This window comes from Schistocerca serialis, chromosome 4 (genome assembly GCF_023864345.2).
Source record: "Schistocerca serialis cubense isolate TAMUIC-IGC-003099 chromosome 4, iqSchSeri2.2, whole genome shotgun sequence".
Lineage (NCBI taxonomy): Eukaryota > Metazoa > Arthropoda > Insecta > Orthoptera > Acrididae > Schistocerca > Schistocerca serialis.
Genome location: NC_064641.1, coordinates 827,331,778 through 827,354,366, shown reverse-complemented (window position 1 = coordinate 827,354,366; position 22,589 = coordinate 827,331,778). Strand labels below are relative to the sequence as shown.

Here is a 22,589-nt window from a genome sequence, read left to right as displayed (position 1 = left end):
CAGTATAATTTCGAAAAGAACTGTGAACTTTCTGTTTCCAGTGATTATCTATATGATACATTGTATATGTTTGTAACTGTGCAGGTTTGTAGTGTCTGTAATTGTAAATAATTATCTTTGCTTGTATTTACTTTTGTTTTGCTGCAGCAGTTTGTTCACGTGTTACTGAATGTTTCTTGCCAAAGTGCCACATATCTTTGTGGAAGTACATATCCTTTAGTGTGCAATAAATACGAACTATGCCAGGCATCAAGAAATTCAATAAAAGGAAATTCCGTGGTAATCAGTTCACAAACAAAGCAAGCCACACTGTTAAAAGCAACCTATGTATCAGTTCTTCACGGAAGAAACTCCCACATGGCACACCTCCTAGTGATTCAAATTTTTGTGTTAACAATGACGCTGTTTGTAGTGGATTTGTTGTTGTTGAAGTGGGCATCTTAATCTCCTTTGTAAAGGATGTGGTGAAATGTAAACAATGTGATGGTGTAAGCTGTCTGGAAATAACTGAAAAACAAAGTACCAGGAAAGGTTTAGCATCAAAATTAGTTGCTCTGTGTAGATCCTGCAATAAAGCTACTGTGAAAATGACTTCGAACATTGTGCAAATTAATATTATGTGAATTTGAAGTTAGTGCATGCAAGGTGTGCAATAGAAAAAGGAAAAAAGGCTGCTCAAACATTTTGTGGTTTGGTGGACCTTTCTCCTCCTCCCAGTAGGTTCAGCAAGTATGTAAAAATACTTTTAGGTGCCTTGACAGTTGTGTCTAAAGCGTCTATGAAATGTGCAATAGAAGAAACTGTAAATATTAGTGGAACCAGGGACATTGCTGTTGCACTTGATGGGACATGGCAACATCGAGGATATTGTTCCTTGAATGGTGTTGTAAGTGCTACTTCTCTGGAGAAAGGAAAGTTGTTGATGTTGAGTGCTTATGTAAGTACTGCCACACCTGCCATGGTAACAATGAAGGACATATTGAACATCAGTGTTGTGATAATTATGATGGTTACAGTGAAGGTATGGGGTATGATGGAGCTCTAAAAATATTTCCAGGGTCAGTGCTCTTTTATAACGTTACATATACGATGTACTTAGGCAATGGGAACCCTAAAGCTTTCAATAAAATTAACCTTGATAACAGAACTGGAGTGTTGTGGACATGTGCAAAAGGGGATGGGTGCTAGATTGAGCAAGCTACAAAGCGAAATGAAAGAAAAGTTGTCATCTGATGGAAAATCTCTGTCTGGCCGAGGCAGATTGACAGAAACTGAAATAGACCTCCTTCAGAGTTATTATGGACTGGCCACTAGACGAACTGCACCTCTGAATGATGATACAGCAATAAGAAAAGCTGTATGGCCCACCTACTTTCATAAGTTGTCCACAGATGACCACCCTGTTCACAGACTTTGCCTTAAAGCAGCAGATTCTTGGTGTGGTTACCAAAAGGCAAAAAGAAGTGTTCAAATATACCATCATAAGCATTCTCTTTCTGAGCCAGTTATGAATGAAATAAAAAACAATTTTTAGAGACATGAGTGACCCTGTTTTGTAAATGTCTTCATGGGGGCACTCAGAATACAAAAGAAAGTTCCAACCATTGCACATGGGAAAGATTACCCAAGAATATTTTTGTAGAACTAAAGGCATTAAAAGTTGGTGTACTAGATGCAGTGATATGTTTCAATTATGGATTGAAGAAAGGTTGGAAGTCCTGAGAAATTTAGGCATAAAATGTGGCTCTGATATGGAAGATCAATTGCTTGCATGTGACAGTCAATGGGTGCATGAAGCTGAAAGATTCACTCTTCAATTTACCAAAGAAGCAAGAAGTGCTAAAAGGAATGCCAAGAGGAGGCTTGAAGATGAAGAAATGCTGGAGGATGAAGACTATGCTTCAGGAATATTCTGAGGCAGAGTTTAATTGGACTCATATCTTCATTCGCAACTTCCCGCAAATTGTATTTTTTCAGAATTCAGGTACAGATATTTCCTAAAGTTTATAAAGCAATGCTCTAATTTTTTTCTGTAACTTTCAATAGTCCATACTTATGTAGTAGACCTTAGCTTTATTGCAGAATCAACTAAATTATAGAAAAAATAACATTTTTACTAGGAAAAAAATTATAAAAATTAAAATGTAAGATGTGATATATTTTTATCCTTGTAATATACATAATAGGTGGAATTATGTAAGTCTATTACCTCAGCCATCATGTCTTGCAAAAATTTGGTCTCCTTCAAATGTATAACATTGGATTAAAAGGTACCTCAATTTGAGGAAGCATTTTGGAAAAAAAATTGCGTCAGTTTCTTTGTAATTTTTTTAAAGTGTGCTGCATTACCTGATGTCAACAAAAAATCTGTAAAACATATACATTATAAACAGTGCCTAAAAGAATTAGGTGTTGATTTTTACATAATATTGACCTAGAAAAATACCCTGTATCCTTAAAAGACTGGAGAAAGAAGTACAGTAAAATACGAAAGAGACAAAGTAATAAAGACAGCATAGGACTGAATGGGCAAAGAGATAAGGTGCAGTAGAAATAATTGGATAACAAATGAGATAAAGAATTTAATTATTCCAAGCAAAAGCTTGGAATGCTTAAAGGAAGAGGAAGGATATCAGCCATGCCCTTTCAAAGGGACCGTCCCACCATTTGTATTAAGTGATTTCCCTAAATCATGGAAAACCTAAATCTCACTCAACGACGTCGTCATATGTGTGTAGATGACTTGATGATTTCCCTTGACTTACCAAGCACCCTGTTTCTACAAAACATTTGTGCCACTCATAAACTGTAGGCCCACTAGGAGGATCTTCAGCGTATTTGGTACGGAAATTATGCTATACTGTTGTCGCCAACCTAGATTCTTTAAACCAAAACACACATCTACTAGTACGCTTGAGTCCAGTGAAGGCAGCCATCTTTAACGCAACTGCCGCTAGCACTCCTTGCGATGCAATTCGGCAATAGCAAGCTATGTGAGACAAACTTTATATATTTCTGTACAAATTAATACTACAATCATCTCTGTAGGTACTGTGAATTAATTTATATGAATTCTGAAACTTGTAAAGTCCTTTTTGAAACACACAATACAAGTCATCTTCAGATCATCATCAGATGATTTGTGTTACATAGTAACTTGCTAACTGGTTACATCCAGAGAGGTGCTCACGATGTCCAAAAAAAAAAAAAAAAAAAAAAAAAAAAAAAAAAAAAAAAAAAAAAAACCACCTGTGAGGATTACCGATGTCACTGTAATTCTCTTTCTGTTGGAGGTGGCTAGAAACTTATTGCCAAATCAAATCAGCTGATGTTGAAGGAATTAGTCTGGGAAAGTAATAGATGATTTTTGCTGTTTGGGTAGAAAAAAACTGATGATGGCTGAAAGAGATGACAGATTGTCATTGATTATTCTTGAAAAAGACATATATGCTAACATTGAATATAAATGTATGTGTTAGAAATTCTTTTCTGAAGGCATTTGTCTGGAGGGTAGCGTTGTGTGGAAATAATACATTGAAAATAAACAGTTCAGATAAGAAGAAAACAGGAGCTCTTGAAATGTAGTGCTATGGATGAATGCTGAAAATCAAATAGGTTGAATGGATAACTAATGAAGAGGTAGTAAACTGAATTTGGAAGAAAAGAAATTTGTCATCATCTTTAATAAAAGAAAGGCTCAGTTGATAGGACCCATATTCCAGTATTAAGGAATCCTAAACTTGCTAATGAAGAGAAGTGTGAGGAGTAATAATTGCATAGGAAGACCAAGGCTTGACACAAGTAAGCAAGTTCATATGGCTGTACCAGTAGCTATGCAGCGATGATGAGGCTTCCTTCATTCCTTCTTTGATATTCAGGTTTAACAGTACAGGAGAAAGAATTTACCATATCTTAAACCCTTCTTAATTTGAGCACTTCTCTTTTGGTCTTTCATTGTTATGGCTCTCTTGATTCTTGTATATTCTTCGCCATTCCCTGTACCACATAATTAATTTTCTGATGCTCTCAAACATCTAGTACCACTCTACTGTGCCAAAAGCTTTTTCTGTGTTGGCAAATCTTATGGAGATGTCTTGATTCTTACCATGTTTTTATTGGTCACTTTCTTCTCTCTCTCTCTCTCTCTCTCTCTCTCTCTCTCTCTCTGTGTGTGTGTGTGTGTGTGTGTGTGTGTGTGTGTGTGTGTTTTCAGTACAAAGTTTGCAACTGATTTGAATTTCCAGATGAGTTGAAGACTTGAAATTTTAAACATAGCTCATAACTGGATGACAATGCAATATTAACTCACTTTCTTGTCAGGTGTGTGGCAGAGGGTACAGTGTGTATCATTGCCACTTCTGTTGCAGTTGAGATGGTTCGTGGGAAGGACGACTGCTAGTAAGCCTGCTTGTGACCTCACACTCTTGGTCTTTTCACAAAACATGCATAGGAGGAAGCAACATATTCAGCCAGGTTAAGAGAAACTGAAATAAACCTGGGTTTCCACAGGTCTCTGTTGTAATCTCAACAAAATGTTGAAATCGATTGAAGAATTTCACACATACACAACTAAAAATCAGAAAACAATTATTTAAAATAATGTGAATTTTAATAAAGCATGTTCTAAATTAGACTAAAAAGTATAAAATAATTTTGCCTGTCACCAAAGAGATTGTCCTGAAAATTTGCAAATCTGAATTTTTAATTAGCTACAAAAATACTTGTAAGATTTAAAACAGAAACACATTGGATACATGCAATAAATAATTGATACATGAATAGTGCTTGCCATTATTATTGTCTATTGCATCTTCTCCACATTTTTCATATTAAATCTTCCAAGTATTTCCATTGCTATTAAAAATTCACAATTGCAAATCTTAAGGATTGTCTCTATCGATATAGGAGAAATTATTTTATACTTAATGGTATATTAAAAATTCATTTTTATTTAAATAATTATTCTTATGTTTTGCTTCCATTAGTAAGTATACTGTCCTAAAGACACACTAACTTCTGCTAAAATATCCTCAGTTTTCTTTTCAATTCTTCTGTGAACTATTTTTGTCAATTACTTGATTGTATTAGCTGTCTAGCTGATTGTGTGTTAACTCGCATTTTGTACCCTTGTTGTCTTTGGGATGGTGTGGATGATATTCTTCTGAAAGTCCAGAGATACATCTCAAGTCTCATGTATTCCACACACTAACTTGATTTTTTCTCCTCTGATGCTTTTAGGAAATCTGCTGGAATGTTATCTATTCTTTGTTCCTTCTTTGATTGCAAGACATCCAAAGCTCTCTCAAATCTGGCTAATGCTGGATCCCTCATCTTCCACTCGACGCCAGCCTCCAGAATATTTTCATATGAAAATGCCATTGTTTTTCTACACGGTAAAGTTTCATGTACAAGAGAAATATTAGGTCTCATATTAAAAGCATGTGTACCAAGTAAGGACAATGCTCCAGAATACAAATGTAAAGCCATAATGTTCTCCAAGCAAATGAGTTGTTCACTGAAACAAGGACCCATCCCAGTACAGATACATTGCTGCAAAATAAAACTTTGTGCAACAGGGATATGGAACATTGTTGTAAGAGTTCCTGTTATAGGACATTTTTTAAAGAAACAAAGGAACCTATTATTCCCGATGTCCACAGATAACCCTAGTATGATGATTAAAATGCATTCATAGACAGTATTGTTAAAAGCTTTGTAAAAAGATCTACTGAAAGTCAGCAGTCAGTCAGAATTTACAGAAAGAAAAAAAGAAGGAAACAACTTTTAATCCTGTTCTTAAGGACTTAGGCAACAAAATCCCTACATGCAGAAGCACAGTTTGTGCATTTCACAAGATTACTAGCAAATGTGTAAGAACTCGAAGTTAAGTTGTATTTCTATTTGTGATTTCAATTTGATACCTGCCATTTATTTTACTCGTGTCTGAACCTATAGGATATTTCTATTTAATATCCCTACACACTCTTACAACAAGGTCTTTTTATGAGTCAACAGATTCTGTATGCTTCATTGACACTATAAAAGTAATATAGTGCTACAAGATGTCATTATACATAATGATATTATCTGCAAAATATCTGAAGTTAATATTGTCAGCAAGGTTGTTAATATACAATTTGAACAGCAGGAGCCCCAAGGCATGTCTCTGTCGTACAAATTTCATGAGGTTGTGCTCTCTCTCTCTCTCTCTCTCTCTCTCTCTCTCTCTCTCTCTCTCTCTCTCTCTCTCCCCCCCCCCCCTCTCCCCCCCCCCTCTCTCTCTCTCTCTCTCTCTCTCTCTCTCTCTGTCTGTCTGTGTAGGTGGGTGGGCATGCGTATGCACGTGCGAGGGGGGAGGTACCTTATAATAAGCGATTCAGATGTACACAATGTACATAGCTTTATATGAGTTTTTGAGACCAAGAATTAATAAGCAAATATGAAAGATAATCAAAATATTTTTAAATGTATCTTCAATGGCAGGTTGATGACGCAGACTGTAAAAAGACAAGGATTGGAGCAGTTCAACATCTTTACTTTGAACATGAACCATGCTTTTTTCCAGATTTTAGAGGTTGAATATAATTTCACATTCACTCTTTATTTTCTTTCCAGGTGAGATAAACTAATGTAAAGTACCCTGCTTTCCAGTTAAAGCAGTCCATCAAAAAGCAGTGACTCTCATGCTTGTGCTTAATGTGTTTTATGTCTTTGTGTGTCTGTATGGAATTAATAGCATTTTTTGAAGTTTCATTGTCCTTGTATATAATGCACTCTGATTTTATGAGTCGTAGAAAATAATTGTTAGATATTTTTCCTCTGACATAATTTGCGTGCAATACTGTCTGAACTATTTTTGTGTTCTTTCTTTTCTTGCAGTTTTGTAAATGGATAAAGATTTCCTAAAAAGACAAATATTTCATAATTAGTCTGAGTCAAAAAATCCTGTTTCTTTCTACAAAAAAACTTGATGATTCAGTGAAAATGATTCAGGAGTAAAGTTAACAGCTCACCGAATAATACACACTTTGAGTCATCAACAGGCACATAAACGAGACAGAAAATTGGCTTTCAAATAAATCCTTTTTACACATCCACTGAAACAGAGCAAGTTTATTCATCTTCTTTTTAAAACTAATTGCTGTTGCTAACTACCTTCTATCCATTCATTACTAACGATTTTATATAGCATATTATAGAGTTAGTTCACAACGAACAGATATTATTTTCATTTTCTTTTGACAGCAAGAACATAAGATATTGAGACATTGTAACTGCCATCTTTTTGCTGTTGCAGGCCATTAACTAAGAAGGAAAAAAACAAAACGGAGTTGACTGAAACTGCAAAAGTCTGTCTCAAATGAGAAAAGTTTTACATGTTGACTCTGTTCCCAACAATTACACATGAAACAAGAGTAAACACATTTGCACAAATATATTGAGATGTGGTTGTTAATACACTAAAATATTATTATTTACCTGTTATCTCTCAGGTGGAAAAGACATCATCATCATCATCATCATCACTAATTACATGTTTACAACCATGAAGGTCCACATAGGAATATCAACAGTATTATGAAAAGAACAGAATAGATAGCTATTCACCATAAAGTTAACACATTGAGTTGCAGACAACCAAAATGAAAAGACTGTTACACATTTAACTTTTGGCCAGATTGTTTTACAGAAAAGAAAACACATACACATTCACACAAGTAAGCACACATAATGCACATATGACTTGAATTACAAGCCACTCTGACCAGAGCACGAATGATGGTATCACGAGCCACTCTGGCCAGAGCAGCCAGAGATAGCAGTTTTTGCACATTAAGTGTGCTTGCTTGTGTGTGTGTGTGTGTGTGTGTGTGTGTGTGTGTGTGTGTGTGTGTGTCTTCTTTTCTGAAGAAGAATCTGGCCAAAAGATAAATGTGTAACAATCTGTTCGTTGTGTCTGTCCACAACTCAATGTCATCTTTATGATGACTAGAAATTTATCCATTTTATAATATTGTAAAAACCATGATGGAGTAATTACAACATTATGAAAAGGATAGATGGCACGCACAAGCACACGTGCGACCATTGTCTCTGGCTGCAGAAGCTAGACTTCTGTGTCAGTGTGCATGTGTATGTATCTCCACAATATGGTGAGTAGCAATCTGTCCTTTTCATAATGTTGTCATTTCACAATATTGTTAATTACATATTTTGATGGAAGTCAGTTTAATCAAAATCTGATAAAATTTAAAGATAGTTTGTGTGTAGTCTTTATATGGGTAATGCCCATACATAGGTATTGTTGATATAAAGAAGGCACTGACACCATCTTAATACTCCCACCAGAAGATGGAGAGAATGATTCACATTATAGCATAATGCCTTTCTATCAGTCTCTCCTTATTAGGAATCCAGGAACTTTATATTAGTAAAGCTGCACTTGTTTCGAGCTTGAAAAAGCATTAGCTGTTCTGTTGTTAGCTTCTGGAAATCAATGTAACAATCATTTTCTTTTTGGCAGGCATATGGTCATTACCAAGAGGCAACACTGCATTTACGCCATACCTTGGAGCTGAAGCCTGACTTTCAGCCAGCAGTTGCAGCTTTAAAAGATATGGAAAGTTTGCCTGATACGACAATTCATGTCTACACACTTCTTATAATCATATGCTTGGTGAGTATTTGAATTGCAAATTTTCTACACTGTAATAATAAAAATGTAAGGTCACATCTCATGTCATTGCAGACCTAAGACAATACAAGTGTTAGAGAGTGTGGTCAACAGTTCAGAGATCTGGGAAAGAGTTAAAGGAAGGAGAGGCATGGATTAGATAAAGAACAACAGATAGGAAGAAAATGTAAAGAAACTGCAAATAGTTGATGAGAGGTATAAAGCCATAACTTTGAGTATTAGGAAAGTAACTGGCAAGAAAGATGGAGAAGGCTGGAGGAAGAAATAGAGAGAAAATAAAAATTACCAAAAATCATGGCCTTTTGCTAGAAATGAAGCACTCTTGACCAAGTGAACATTGATGTATTGATGCTAGGAGCAGGAGTGTAATAGGCATAGGCCCTTTTGTTCCCCTGTAATTTATGCTCCACAACATGGTATTATGTTTCATACATTCTGTGTCCATTGAACCTTATTGGCAGCTTTGTGATTCTTGGGTTGACATAGAAAGCTTGAGTTTGGAATGTATGCAGGGTGATTCTTATTACTGTTAAAAAATGTTGGAAGCAACGTAGATGATGCTGAAACAAGTAATTTAATATAAGATACACAGAGTTGCAAATGTCAGGAAATACCCTAAAAGTGGATGACAAATGTTGAACATGTGAGATCACCAGATGACGTACTGCACTGCATGTGTAGCGGTTGAGCCTATCAGTCTGTCGCACCTGATCATCCCATCCCAAGTCAAGTATTCATGTCGGTGTGACTCTGGATGCATCACACAACTTTAGCCTGTGGAGCTCAGTGTTCAAGTCATGCATCTGGCAAGCAGTATTTTTTTTCCCCTTTGCTTTAGACAGTAATATGTTTACATTGAGGTAACATTTATTATTTTATGTACCTGTCTTGTGGTCTCCACTGTTTTATTGCGAAGTACAATACAACAAAAGCCTTGCATCACAAGTAAATGAGCATAAGCTTCTTAATTGGATCATTGCCAATGAGTGACCTGTATTTGTTCATTAAATAATGTCCATAAACAAAGACATGAATGGACAACAGGAAACGGCCATCCTGATTTAGGTTTTCCGTGATTTCCCTAAATCACTCCAGGCAAATGCCGGGATGGTTCCTCTGAAAGGGCACGGCCGACTTCTTTCCCCATCCTTCCCTAATCCGATGAGACCGATGACCACGCTGTCTGGTCTCCTTCCCCAAAAAACAACCAACAACAACAACAACAGGAAAGAAACACAAAAGAAGAACACTTATTAGAATGAGATTTTCACTCTGCAGTGGAGTGTGTGCTGATATGAAACTTCCTGGCAGATTAAAACTGTGTGCCTGACCGAGACTCGAACTCGGGACCTTTGCCTTTCGCGGGCAAGTGCTCTACCAACTGAGCTACCGAAGCACGACTCACACCCGGTACTCACAGCTTTACTTCTGCCAGTACCTCGTCTCCTACCTTCCAAACTTTACAGAAGCTCTCCTGCGAACCTTGCAGAACTAGCACTCCTGAAAGAAAGGATATAGCGGAGACATGGCTTAGCCACAGCCTGGGGGATGTTTCCAGAATGATATAATTTTAAAAAAAACTCTCTTCAATCCAACATAAAATTTTGTGGGATACAAAACTTTTCGAGAGTGGTGTAACACAGTGATTTGTTTACTTTGCTAGTGAAAGTGGCATGGCACATGTTCTATTATTTATTTGTTTGCTTGTTGTTGTAGTAGCTGGCATTACATTTATTTGAACAAAGCGTGGTGATGCATATGTCAAGTCAAAGGACTTGCATTAAGAATACATGGTGTTCCAATGCTCATATCACTATCTGAACAAAATGTTTTCTCTTGTGAGATAAGTGCTAAAATTGTAGTTTTGATAAAGCAGTGACTTTGTACTCTCCAAATGATCACCAAGTCATTGAGGCATGTAATTTTCCTTCTGATTACTTCATATGTTAGAGGTACAAATGAAAGAACCGTGCTAAGGGTACTTTTTATTTTAGAAAATAATCTCTGTTCGACTCTTGAAGTTAGTAGCAGATACACTTCTGCAACCCAATAATAATAATAATAATAATAATAAGTGAATAAGCAAAAAAAAGTGAAAATAGAAGGAAACAAAACCAAACATTCAACACAAACCAAAAGAAATTTTACCAGACAATAGATAACACATACATTAAAATAGACAATCCACCAAACATAACAGACATGGAACACTTCTGGAGCAACATGTGGTCAAACCCGGTACAACATAACAGGCATGCATGGTGGATACAAGCAGAAACTGACACATACAAGATGATACCACAAATGCCTGAAGTGATAATTTTGCAACATGAAGTCACTCGAGCAATTAATTCTACTCACAATTGGAAAGCCCCTGGAAAAGATAAAATAGCAAATTTCTGGCTAAAGAAATTCACCTCAACACATTCACATCTAACTAAATTATTTAACAGTTACATTGCTGACCCATACACATTTCCTGATACACTTACGCATGGAATAACTTATCTGAAACCTAAAGGTCAAGCAGACACAGCAAACCCAGCTAAATATCGCCCCATAACATGCCTACCAACAATATACAAAATATTAACTTCAGTCATTAAACAGAAATTAATGACACATACAACACAGAACAAAATTATAAATGAAGAACAAAAAGGCTGTTGCAAAGGAGCACGAGGATGTAAAGAGCAACTGATAATAGATACAGAGGTGACATATCAAGCTAAAACTAAACAAAGGTCGCTACACTACGCATACATTGATTACCAAAAAGCTTTTGATAGTGTACCCCACTCATGGTTACTACAAATATTGGAAATATACAAAGTAGATCCTAAATTGATACAGTTCCTAAACATAGTAATGAAAAATTGGAAAACCGCACTTAATATCCAAACAAATTCAAATAATATCACATCACAGCCAATACAGATTAAGCGTGGAATATACCAAGGAGACTCATTAAGTCCTTTCTGGTTCTGCCTTGCTCTGAACCCACTATCCAACATCCTAAATAATACAAATTATGGATACAATATTACTGGAACATACCCACACAAAATCACACATTTGCTATACATGGATGATCTCAAACTACTGGCAGCAACAAATCAACAACTCAACCAATTACTAAAGATAACATAACAGAAGTATTCAGCAATGATATAAATATGGCTTTTGGAACAGACAAATGTAAGAAAAGTAGCATAGTCAAGGGAAAATACACTAAACAAGAAGATTACATATTGGATAACCACAGCGACTGCATAGAAGCGATGGAAAAAACGTATGCCTATAAATATCTAGGATACAGACAAAAAATAGGAATAGATAATACAAATATTAAAGAAGAACTAAAAGAAAAATATAGACAAAGACTAACAAAAATACTGAAAACAGAATTGACAGCAAGAAACAAGACAAAAGCTATAAATACTTACGATATACCAATATTGACCTACTTATTTGGAGTATTGAAATGGAGTAACACAGACCTAGAAGCACTCAATACACTTACACGACCACAGTGCCACAAATATAAAATACATCACATACATTCAGCAACAGAAGGATTCACATTAAGCAGAAAGGAAGGAGGAAGAGGATTTATCGACATAAAAAACCTACGTTATGAGCAAGTAGAAAATTTAAGAAAAGTCTTTATAGAATGAGCAGAAACTAGCAAAACACACAAAGCAATCACTCATATAAATACATCGGCTACACCACTGCAATTTCATAACCTTTTCTACAACTCTTTAGATCACATAACATCAACAGATACGAAGAAAGTAAATTGGAAAAAGAAAACACTACATGGCAAGCGCCCGTATCATCTAACACAGCCACACATCGATCAAGACACATCCAACACATGGCTAAGAAAAGGCAATATATGCAGTGAGACGGAAGGATTCATGATTGCAATACAGGATCAAACAATAAACACCAGATATTACAGCAAGCATATTATTAAAGATCCCAATACCACAGCAGATAAATGCAGACTTTTCAAACAACAAATAGAAACAGTAGATCATATCACAAGCGGATGTACAATACTAGCATACACAGAATACCCCAGAAGACATGGCAATGTAGCAAAAATAATACATCAAGAACTTGCCATACAACATAAACTAATAAAACAACACGTTCCCACATAAAAGTATGCACCACAAAATGTACTGGAGAATGATGAATACAAATTATACTGGAACAGAACCATTATAACAGATAAAACACCACCACATAACAAACCTGACATCATACTCACCAATAAAAAGAAGAAATTAACGCAACTAATCGAAATATCCATACCCAATACAACAAATATACAGAAGAAAACAGGAGAAAAAATTGAAAAATACATCCAACTGGCTGAAGAAGTCAAGGATATGTGGCATCAGGATAAAGTTGGCATTATACCAATTATACTATCAACTCCGGGAGTCCTATCATGCAATATCCACCAGTACATCAACGCAATACAGCTACATCCAAACTTATATATACAACTACAGAAATCTGTAATTATTGATACATGTTCAATTACCCGAAAGTTCCTAAATGCAATGTAACATATACCGTACAGTTAAAAGGAAGTCACACTTGATCAAGGTCCGTTTCACTTTCCATTTTTAACCAGACCTAAGGTCTGAGAAAGGAAAGATGATGATGATGATGATGATGATGATGATGATGATGATGATGATAATAATAATGATAATGATAATGATAATAATAATAATAATCCCCGTGGAGGCCCGGGAAAAGAATAGGCCTCCGGTATGTTCTGCCAGTCGTAAAAGGCGACGAAAAGAACAAACCACTAACAGGGCTAAACCCCCTTTTAGTGTGATTACTTGGTTCAGGACAGAACTAAAGAAGCCTCGGACAAGCGCCGTCATGGTCGGGGACGACGCTTGAACCCTATGCCCGCCCACAATGGTAACGACACTGCTAGCCAACTGGAAAATGATTTAAATCCAAATAGAGGTGTTTTGCAGGATATGCTTCCTGCAACCACCCTAGAAGGAAAACAAAGACAGAGGATGAGATGGTCAGATGAAGTTAATCGACACCTCATGTTCTGTTATTACCAAGGAACAAACCTAGGAACCAACACAACTGGATACAGATCACAAGTATACACAACATTTATTACCAGATACCCGGAATTAAAATTTTTAACAGAACAACGACTAGCTGATCAGATCCGTGTAATAATAAAAAATAACAGGATACCCCAGTCAGAATTAGAAAACATCAAACAACAAGTACAACAAATACTGGAACAAAATAATGTGCAATCAGAAGAAGAAGAAAATGCAGTAATGGACTCAAACATCCCAGAGCAAACAAACAAAGACCAACACGCATCAATTAAACAATCGGAGGAAAACGAAATCTTAAGACAGCCATCAGAACAAGCACAAATAGAACACGAAGAGACACACGTGTTAGATATAGAAGAGAAATTTCAGCTGACATATATAGAATACAAAGACACAAATACAGACATCAGACCATTCTTGCATAGACCGCCAAATAACCCACAAGTCGAAACAACAATAAAAACTATCAACACAATCATACACAACAAAATAAATGAAAATACAACTATGGAAGAGTTACAACTACTGGTTTATATAGGAGCACTCACTACACTAAATATACACACTAGGCAGAGATCAGAACAAACCAATACACAGAAGAAACCCACAAAACCAGCATGGCAACACAGGCTACAGATCAGAATAGAAAAACTGAGAAAAGACATCAGACAGCTAACACAATTTATAAGAAATGAAATATCACACAAAAAACGAAAAAGGTTAGGTAAAATCTCACAACAAGAAGCAATAGAGCAATTAGATGAAAAGAAGCAGAAATTACAAGCATTGGCCAAACGACTTAGAAGATACAAAAAAAGTGAAAATAGAAGGAAACAAAACCAAACATTCAACACAAACCAAAAGAGATTTTACCAAACAATAGATAACACACACATTAAAATAGACAATCCACCAAACATAACAGACATGGAACACTTCTGGAGCAACATATGGTCAAACCCGGTACAACGTAACAGGCATGCACGGTGGATACAAGCAGAAACAGACACATACAAGATGATACCACAAATGCCTGAAGTGATAATTTTGCAACATGAAGTCACCCGAGCAATTAATTCTACACACAATTGGAAAGCCCCTGGAAATGGTAAAATAGCAAATTACTGGCTAAAGAAGTTCACCTCAACACATTCACATCTAACTAAATTATTTAACAGTTACATTGCAGACCCATACACATTCCCTGATACACTTACACACGGAATAACATATCTGAAACCTAAAGATCAAGCAGACACAGCAAACCCAGCTAAATATCGCCCCATAACATGCCTACCAACAATATACAAAATATTAACTTCAGTCATTAAACAGAAATTAATGACACATACAACACAGAACAAAATTATAAATGAAGAACAAAAAGGCTGTTGCAAAGGAGCACGAGGATGTAAAGAGCAACTGATAATAGATACAGAGGTGACATATCAAGCTAAAACTAAACAAAGGTCGCTACACTACGCATACATTGATTACCAAAAAGCTTTTGATAGTGTACCCCACTCATGGTTACTACAAATATTGGAAATATACAAAGTAGATCCTAAATTGATACAGTTCCTAAACATAGTAATGAAAAATTGGAAAACCACACTTAATATCCAAACAAATTCAAATAATATCACATCACAGCCAATACAGATTAAGCGTGGAATATACCAAGGAGACTCATTAAGTCCTTTCTGGTTCTGCCTTGCTCTGAACCCACTATCCAACATGCTAAATAATACAAATTATGGATACAATATTACTGGAACATACCCACACAAAATCACACATTTGCTATACATGGATGATCTAAAACTACAGGCAGCAACAAATCAACAACTCAACCAATTACTAAAGATAACAGAAGGATTCAGCAATGATATAAGTATGGCTTTTGGAACAGACAAATGTAAGAAAAATAGCATAGTCAAGGGAAAACATACTAAACAAGAAGATTACATATTGGATAACCACAGCGACTGCATAGAAGCGATGGAAAAAACGGATGCCTATAAATATCTAGGATACAGACAAAAAATAGGAATAGATAATACAAATATCAAAGAAGAACTAAAAGAAAAATATAGACAAAGACTAACAAAAATACTGAAAACAGAATTGACAGCAAGAAACAAGACAAAAGCTATAAATACCTATGCCATACCAATATTGACCTACTCATTCGGAGTAGTGAAATGGAGTAACACAGACCTAGAAGCACTCAATACACTAACACGATCACAATGCCACAAATATAGAATACATCACATACATTCAGCAACAGGAAGATTCACATTAAGCAGAAAGGAAGGAGGAAGGGGATTTATCGACATAAAAAACCTACATTATGGACAGGTAGACAATTTAAGAAAATTCTTTCTAGAACGAGCAGAAACTAGCAAAATACATAAGGCAATCACTCATATAAATACATCGGCTACACCACTGCAATTTCATAACCACTTCTACAACCCTTTAGATCACATAACATCAACAGACATGAAGAAAGTAAATTGGAAAATGAAAACACTACATGGCAAGCACCCGTATCATGTAACACAGCCACACATCGATAAAGACGCATCCAACACATGGCTAAGAAAAGGCAATATATACAGTGAGACGGAAGGATTCATGATTGCAATACAGGATCAAACAATAAACACCAGGTATTACAGCAAGCATATTATTAAAGATCCCAATACCACAACGGATAAATGCAGACTTTGTAAACAACAAATAGAAACAGTAGATCACATCACAAGCGGATGTACAATACTAGCAAATACAGAATACCCCAGAAGACATGACAATGTCGCAAAAATAATACATCAACAGCTTGACTTACAACATAAACTTTTAAAACAACACATTCCTACATACAAGTATACACCACAAAATGTACTGGAGAATGATGAATACAAATTATACTGGAACAGAACCATTATAACAGATAAAACAACGCCACATAACAAACCTGACATCATACTCACCAATAGAAAGAAGAAATTAACACAACTAATCGAAATATCCATACCCAATACAACAAATATACAAAAGAAAACAGGAGAAAAAATAGAAAAATACATCCAACTGGCTGAGGAAGTCAAAGACATGTGGAATCGGGATAAAGTTGACATCATACCAATTATACTATCAACTACAGGAGTCATACCACACAATATCCACCAGTACATCAATGCAATACAGCTACATCCAAACATATATATACAGCTACAGAAATCCGTAATTATTGATACATGTTCAATTACCCGAAAGTTCCTAAATGCAATATAACACATACCGTACAGTTAAAAGTAAGTGACGCTTGCTCAAGGTCCGCGTCACTCCATTTTTAACCGGACTTAACGTCTGAGAAAGTGAAGATAATAATAATAATAATAATAATAATAATAATAATAATAATAATCTAACTACTGATGGCTAGAATACAATGGTCCATGTTTTATTACAGAATAAATAGCCCTTCATGCTGGAGAAAACAGATTGCTTGTTTTAAATGTTCAGCAAAACTTCACACTTCATGAAACACAGAAAAGGAGTATCCTATGACTAGAATATCAGTAACTCAATTAAAATCAGTTACAGTAATTTATACAAGTAAGTGTGTGTAAAAAATTGTAGGTAAATGAAACGGAATGATTACGTAGGCCCAGTCATAAGACAGGCGACAGACTTCAGTTTATTGGTAGGCAATTGGTAAAATGCAATCAGTCTACAAAGGAAGACTGCTTACAAATGACTTTTTAATCAGTTGTGTGTCATCCATACCAGATACAACTAACTGGGGAATTGAATGTATATAAAGAAGAGCAGCATGAATGGTTACAAATTTATCTGACTCATGAGTGAGCATTACGAAAATGATGAGAGACCTGAATTGGAGGCTCTTGAAGATAGATGCCAGTTATCCTGCAAAAGTCTACTTCCAAAGTTTCAAGCACCAGTATTAAGCGAAGGATAAATTGTATTCTTCAACACCATTTATACTGCTCTTGCAGTGATCGTGAAGGCAAGATTAGAATTAATAAGAGCATGCTCAAGCACGTTTAAACATTCATTCTTCCCACAGTACATACACAGTTGGAATGGAAAGGAACCCTAACATGAGACACTATGCTATCTCAGTACCTCTGCCATGCACCCAACAATGATTTGCAGTGAATGTATGTAGGTGTAGATAGCGCCCGTAGAAATTAACCCAGATTAAGCTATTTTTAAGATCTCATTACACTGTATGGCAAAATCACCACATTTTCTTTCTACCATACTATCTAGAGAGAATGTGAAGAATGAGAATTGATAATAGTAAAAAATAATTTAAATAAATTCTAATAACATTTGTTTATAGAATCTGCCTTTGAAAATATGGACCAAAATAATCAGGAGTAAGATGGGATGACAGTGAGATTTCAGGCAGTTGTCTCACTTTTATTCTGACCTTAATTTGATATTTGAGATATTCTGTCAGAAGCAATCATGTACAGTAAATTTGCAACACTGCTTATCAAACTGACTCGTTAACCTGAACTTTTTCACTAGGTGAATACAGTTCCTATCGTTCTTGTAGAGTTACGTAGATGGGCTGCAGAATGTGTGCTGACCCAAACAGATAGGAAAGATATTTACCAAAACTGACAGTGGTAATGTTAACATAATTTATACAGAAAAGAAAGGGAATAGAGAAAACTTACTACATGAAAATTTATTGCAAACAACTAGACAAGGTGAAGTAATGTAATGAATACGAGCAAGAAAGAAAGAAACCAGATGACCAGCTTATTGTACAAATTTCAGCCACCTGATGTACAAATGTAGAACAAAACCATTTAATATGTAGTTATAGTGTATATGGTGATTAACTCCAGCTGATAGAGAGAAAACGTGTCCAAGCTTACTGAGTTATAAGTTTTTCATCACAAATATAGGAATAGGCACATTATTTTAAATGGTGCACATTTTAAATAAAAACCAGACTGGTAAATGTCTGCAGCTGTACAGCAGTTAAGAGGCAACATGATTGGTGTACATTTCTCAGCCCTTAAACAGTTTGAATGGTGAGAGGAAGGGATGGGTGCGGGTATACAAAATCCAAAGACAAAACAATAACGCTGTAATTTTTGTGTTCACCCCTGATATGAGCTGTGTAATCTGTAAACAAAGCCAAGTTCGCCCTGATCTGACAGTTGAAGGAATGCCAATGGTGGTAACCTGAAGTTCCAAGTCCCTAGCAGGGTCGGTATCTGCATAGAGGCTAGACTTACTTCATTATGCACACACAGTGTTCTGTACTAGACTGAGCTGCAGCTGCTTGCTTAGCCCATTGTTGTGAGCGAATGAGTCCAAGTGACACACTGTCTTTACCTCTGGTGGCACTGCTCATTCCTGAACTGTAATGCCTCCAAGCCACTATCAATATCATCCACTGGCTGGGAGATTAAATCCCTTCCCTCTGAAATCTGCACCTAGGGCTGTAAATGTCATGGTCTTTGCCACTGTTAGTGGAGGAGGGAGGGGGGAGGGGGCAAATGTAGGGGGAGAATTCTTTGTTGACAGATCTAGTGCCATCAGCTCAGTGGTGACCCCATCAGGAGGCCTGGTCGAGCACAGCACGAATGGTGGAGACGCTGGCATCCCCATGCCAGTAGACTGTCCCATTGCCACCATCATGAAGGGAGGTTGAGACGGAGTGCGTGTGTGTGTGTGTGTGTGTGTGTGTGTGTGTGTGTGTGTGTGTGCGCGCACCCTGAAACAGGTATCCCATGCCTAGGTGGGCCTGTCCCCTCACGTGCTCAGCATTCGTTTGCTGAGTATGGTTGGCGACCCCAGGGTTCATCAGCTGGAGACTGGTAAGCGCTACCATCCCCCTGTCACTGTAAGCTCTGGGCGAGCTCTAGTGACCAGCATGTGGCGCAGCAGTGGAATGTTGTGTGTTTCGGAGAACTGGAGCCTTGGCTTCACTGCCTGGAGTGTGAGGAAGGTACACGCCTCTAAAGGGTGTTACAAAAAGGTACGGCCAAACTTTCAGGAAACATTCCTCACACACAAAGAAAGAAAACATGTTATGTGGGCATGTGTCCGGAAACGCTTACTTTCCATGTTAGAGCTCATTTTATTACTTCTCTTCAAATCACATTAACCATGGAATGGAAACACACAGCAACAGAACGTACGAGCGTGACTTCAAACACTTTGTTACAGGAAATGTTCAAAATGTCCTCCGTTAGAGAGGATACATGCATCCACCCTCCCTCGCATGGAATCCCTGGTGCGCTGATGCAGCCCTGGAGAGTGGCGTATTGTATCACAGCCGTCCACAATACGAGCACGAACAGTCTCTACATCTGGTACCAGGGTTATACGAGCACGAACAGTCTCTACATCTGGTACCAGGGTTGCGTAGACAAGAGCTTTCAAATGCCCCCATAAATGAAAGTCAAGAGCGTTGAGGTCAGGAGAGCGTGGAGGCCATGGAATTGGTCCGCCTCTACCAATCTATTGGTCACCGAATCTGTTGTTGACAAGCGTACCAACACTTCGACTGAAATGTGCAGAAGCTCCATCGTGCATGAACCACATGTTGTGTCGTACTTGTAAAGGCACATCTTCTAGCAGCACAGGTAGAGTATCCTGTATGAAATCATGATAATGTGCTCCATTGAGCGTAAGTGGAAGAACATGGGGCCCAATCAAGACATCACCAACAATGCCTGCCCAGACGTTCACAGAAAATCTGTGTTGATGACGTGATTGCACAACTGCGTGCGGATTCTCGTTAACCCACACATGTTGATTGTGAAAATTTACAATTTCATCACGTTGGAATGAAGCCTCATCCGTAAAGAGAACATTTGCACTGAAATGAGGATTGACACATTGTTGGATGAACCATTCGCAGAAGTGTACCCGTGGAGGCCAATCAGCTGCTGATAGTGCCTGCACACGCTGTACGTGGTACGGAAACAACTGGTTCTCCCGTAGCACTCTCCATACAGTGACGTGGTCAACGTTACCTTGTACAGCAGCAACTGTTCTGACGCTGACATTAGGGTTATCGTCAACTGCACGAAGAATTGCCTCGTCCATTGCAGGTGTCCTAGTCGTTCTAGGTCTTCCCCAGTCGCGGCTGGAATGTTCCGTGCTCCCTAAGATGCCGATCAATTGCTTCGAACGTCTTCCTGTCGGGACACCTTCGTTCTGGAAATCTGTCTCGATACAAACGTACCGCGCCATGGCTATTGCCCCGTGCTAATCCATACATCAAATGGGCATCTGCCAACTCCGCATTTGTAAACATTGCACTGACTGCAAAACCACGTTCGTGATGAACACTAACCTGTTGATGCTACGTACTGATGTGCTTGATGCTAGTGCTGTAGAGCAATGAGTCGCATGTCAACACAAGCACCGAAGTCAACATTACCTTCCTTCAATTGGGCCAACTGGCGGTCAATCGAGGAAGTACAGTACATACTGACGAAACTAAAATGAGCTCTAACATGGAAATTAAGTGTTTCCGGACACATGTCCACATAACATCTTTTCTTTATTTGTGTGTAAGGAATGTTTCCTGAAAGTTTGGCCGTACCTTTTTGTAACACCCTGTATAAAAAAAATCCCTCAGTCTCAAGGTGCATTACATGCTGATGAGGTGAATGGGTGTTGATATAAAACAGTCTGTAGTGAACAATCTCTGGGGCACCTGCCACCCTCCATTTGTGTATAAGGCTTGCTCAGGCAGGCAGGGCTCTGCCTGGTTCGATGCCTGTTTCCCTAGTGTCTCGTGGAATGGTCTCATCAAACTATTACTCCTGATGGAGTGGGTATACTGTCAGGTAGTACTGATTCCCACTCATCAAGGAGAGCTCGGTTGGTCAGTCCTCGCAAAAAGTAGTCTCAGAATCATAGTCACAGGGCATTAGTGTGCCATAACACTTTAATTGTAATCAAGCAACCGGGGGAACCTTTGAGAAGGTCTCCCCTTTTTATATTCACAAGGCATTGGATTGTGTGAACTGCTCCAGGGACCACCCAGTGTGGAGCAGAAATTGTGGTTTACAATGAGAAAAGAGGAAAATTAAGAGGTTGAAAGTCAAGAGACACATACCCTTTGGTGAAGCTAAGAAAGCTTTCAAAGCTATGCAACCTCCGGTTTTTTGTACTTCTTTTCCACTTGCCCTTAAAACGCCTATCGCCAAGTGTGACACCTCCACACAAACTCAGACCACAGATTAAAGTACAATCACATGCTCTTTTCTGTGCACCTGTGGGGGGAAACGCTCCACTTGAAACAGAAGTCATTCAGGAACCCTCAGCAACGGCCTTACCACCTAAGCCACATACCACTGCCCACCATCAGAAGCCAACTAAGCTGTCCCCGTAACCCAAGCAACAACAAAATGTCCTTCGAATAGTATTTCCAGGTCCAAAAAAGTAGTAGTTATTTGTTCAGTTGGGTGAGCTCTCTCCCTCTCTGATGGGATCTATGCTCTTGAGGATATGGACTTCCGATCGAAGGAACCTGAGGGTCGGGAAATGGCTAAATTTCCCCCTGACCTCCCCAGTAAGTCACCACCTCCGAGGGAGAAAGATGTGAACAACCTTCGCTGAACGAGTGCCACAGGGACTTCTGTGTTACAGTGGAATCTAAATGGATGTTGTTCACATTTGGAAGAATTACAGCTCCTGGTCCAGGAGAAACTATTCTGGGTCTGCTTACAAGAAATGTATCTTAAAGTCAC

General features: G+C 37.6%; 1 protein-coding gene across 1 annotated transcript in view; it reads left to right on the top strand.

Moving 5' to 3' along the window:
• LOC126473432 (uncharacterized) overlaps positions 1 to 22,589 on the top strand; it is a 114,694-nt gene that overhangs the window by 70,642 nt on the left and 21,463 nt on the right. Inside the window, exon 5 of the mRNA XM_050100472.1 lies at positions 8,525 to 8,677. Coding sequence (XP_049956429.1) covers positions 8,525 to 8,677 — 153 coding nt within the window. The remainder of the gene's footprint in view (positions 1 to 8,524; positions 8,678 to 22,589) is intronic.